At 39.0% G+C, this 2902-nt stretch overlaps 1 protein-coding gene across 2 annotated transcripts in view; it reads left to right on the forward strand.

The window, feature by feature from the left end:
• The window catches only part of si:dkey-76b14.2 (DENN domain-containing protein 1B), an 11893-nt gene that overhangs the window by 2374 nt on the left and 6617 nt on the right, over window positions 1-2902 (forward strand). Inside the window, exons 6-13 of one of the 2 annotated variants that reach the window (XM_035660877.1) lie at window positions 100-169; window positions 279-359; window positions 459-524; window positions 1450-1503; window positions 1607-1717; window positions 2008-2108; window positions 2284-2329; window positions 2447-2548. In XM_035660877.1, the coding sequence (XP_035516770.1) occupies window positions 100-169; window positions 279-359; window positions 459-524; window positions 1450-1503; window positions 1607-1717; window positions 2008-2108; window positions 2284-2329; window positions 2447-2548 (631 nt within the window). The remainder of the gene's footprint in view (window positions 1-99; window positions 170-278; window positions 360-458; window positions 525-1449; window positions 1504-1606; window positions 1718-2007; window positions 2109-2283; window positions 2330-2446; window positions 2549-2902) is intronic. The other variant, XM_035660878.1, reaches the window with a different exon arrangement.

The raw sequence follows: 2902 nt of genomic DNA on the forward strand, positions 1-2902 counted from the left end.
ATGTGTGAATGTGTGAAAAGATGTTACTGAAAGAAGGATTCTCATGCCAAGCTGAGCCGAAAACCTTGAAGAAAACCCTTTTTATCAATTTGATTACAGTTATCTTCCATGGTTTGAAGTGTTTTACAAACTTCTCAACAACTTGGCTGATTACCTTACAAAAGGACAGGTGAGATTTCATTGCTTGTGTGTGATCTTTCTGCTCCTCTATTATTCTCTAATCCATACACGATAATCCATAAGTATCATGAACATAACAAGCGTCATCTTCTCAACAGACCAATGAGATGAAAGCGCTACTGGCTGCCCTCTACAAGCAGCCCCTGCCACTGGCAGCTGGATCTGTCACTCTGCAGATGGTAAATCTCTATTTAGCCAACGAGAACCAGGAGTCACACACTGACTTTTTGGTTGTTGTTTTCTTTGTCAGTAGTTAGCGTGTTGTGTTTTTTTCTGAGGGAGAGCAGCTATTGGTCAGCACAGAGGTGTCTCATCCAGTTGGACACCCAGAGGGACAAAAGGGGGTGAGTCCCACAGGAGTTCATGTGGTCTGGAATAACAGCTGTAGCAGATACAGACTAACTCCTGCTGGAACCTCCGTTGTATGTGCTTCATGACTAAACCTGATGTGTGTGGACTAAAACCTTGTCACTCAACCCTCTACTTAAATGTTTAAGTCAAACTTAACACAATTTACACTAACGTCTACCATTCATTCTGACAGTTTACTGTATATATCCATAACCTATGAATAACACATGATTGTACAGACCCCACAACAAATGTTTTGTCTTATGGGAAATGCCTCCATGTGGCTCAAAGCTGTTGGTTCTATCTTGTGAATTTTCATTCCAAAATAAGAAATCCTTCACTTGAAAAAAACATTTATCATTCTTTCAGCTAAAAAAAAATAGTGTGAAAATAGAGAAAGTATGATTAAAGTTGTGACCCACACAATTTCAGTATTTGCCAACACCCATGTTTACCATGGTAACAACAAGTGTGGATTAATACCACAGGTCCAAGCAAACAGCTGTAACTTAATACACCTCTGATATGGCGTAAAGAGTGAAGGCATTTTGAATCCAGGGCAGAAATGGCTGACTCTGCCAATAACAATCAAAACTTCTCGATACTGAATATATATACATTAAATTACAGGAAAAAACACAACAATAAACATGATCAAAAATGGGGTTGGATTTCAAGTAAATCTTAAGGATCATAACTTTAAGGGTTCGTTACGGTAAGACATCAGATTACAGAATACTTTGCATTTCAATGGCATGATTTAATGGACCAGAATTTTGGAATGAAAACCTAAAGTCTGACCCTGTAACTTGTAAAGCATGTCTGTATATATGATGTTAAAGCCAGCTGAAAGCAAAACACTTCCTTTAAATTTGCTGAATATTCTCTTTAGTGTTTTATTTTATTTGTTTTGATCAGGTTCCATACTTCATCGCTCCAGACCCCAGAAGTCTCCCTTCCATCCCTGAAAATGTGAGTATGGAAGATTAAACTAAATTCAGGGTTTAAATCTAATATCCTACAAAGCATGTTTGCCCTTTTAAACTGTGTGCGCCTGTTTCTGTGGGTTTACCAGAGGAACTTGACAGAGCTGATTGTGGCAGTAGACGTGGGTAACCTGCTCCAACTCTATGCCAGCATGCTGTTTGAGAGACGCATCCTCATCTTTGCCAGCAAACTCAGCACTGTAAGACACACATTTCTATTTTTAAAGGATTTTATTTACATCTAGGTACAGAAGCACATTCATTCTCTGGAAACTTACCCAGACCTATAACCAAATTGACACTATGTCAAACCCCAACAAAGACAGAAAGTACTTCTTCTGAATGCAGCTATTTAGAAACCAAACTCACTGACGTAATGTCTTTTAGTCACTCATTAGCCACCATATGTGACCAATGGCAGACCACACAGGCAGACTTATGTGTGTGTTGCTATTGTCTAAACCACTCCTCCATTTTGTGTTGTGTGTAGCTGACATCTTGCGTGCATGCGCTAAGTGCTGTGTTATACCCCATGTACTGGCAACACATCTTCATCCCTGTCCTGCCACCCCACCTACTGGACTACTGCTGGTAAGAAATCTATCTATCTATCTATCTATCTATCTATCTAATCTATCTATCTATCTATCTATCTTCTATCTATCTATCTATCTATGAATATCTATCCTATCTATCTATCTATCTATCTATCTATCTATCTATCTATCTATCCACAGTTGATTCACACTTCTTTATTTGGTTTCAGTGCACCTATGCCTTACCTAATAGGGGTCCACACCAGTCTGTCTGAGGTAAACTACTGATTAAAACTATACTTAAATACTAACAAATGTTCTAATCTACCAGAATTGTCCCCACAAACTGACCCCACCAACAGATCAAACTGTGTCTCTGTGTTGGTCCAACAGAAGGTGAGGAGTCGTGGGTTGGAGGAAGTTGTAATTCTGAATGTGGATACAAATACTCTGGAAACCCCCTTTGATGACCTTAAGAAGATACCTTCAGATGTGGTAAATAATACTCTGTGTGTAGGTTTGTGTTTGTTTGTGTGATTGTCTTTTTAGCATCTCACACTTAACACTTTACTCTTTTTATAGTAAGGAAAGAATGACTGGAATGTTATTTAAGTGAAGTCTGTATCACAGAATCAAGTGATGCTTGTTAGGTAAAAGATACAGGTGTCTTGGCGAAATACACATTGCCAGTGTTTAAGAAGCAACTTTAGCACATGAGGTAAGAAAACAGTCACCCAGTGCTTGGTTACTGTGTGAATAAATTCTACAGTCCACATTATTGCAGCTTGGACTAGAAAGTAGTAGTCAGAAAGTACAGAGCACATCGCTGAGCAGCAGCAGCAGCAGCAG

Source organism: Morone saxatilis, unplaced genomic scaffold (assembly GCF_004916995.1).
Source record: "Morone saxatilis isolate NCDOM2014 unplaced genomic scaffold, NCSU_SB_2.0 Contig17, whole genome shotgun sequence".
Classification (NCBI taxonomy): Eukaryota; Metazoa; Chordata; class Actinopteri; family Moronidae; genus Morone; species Morone saxatilis.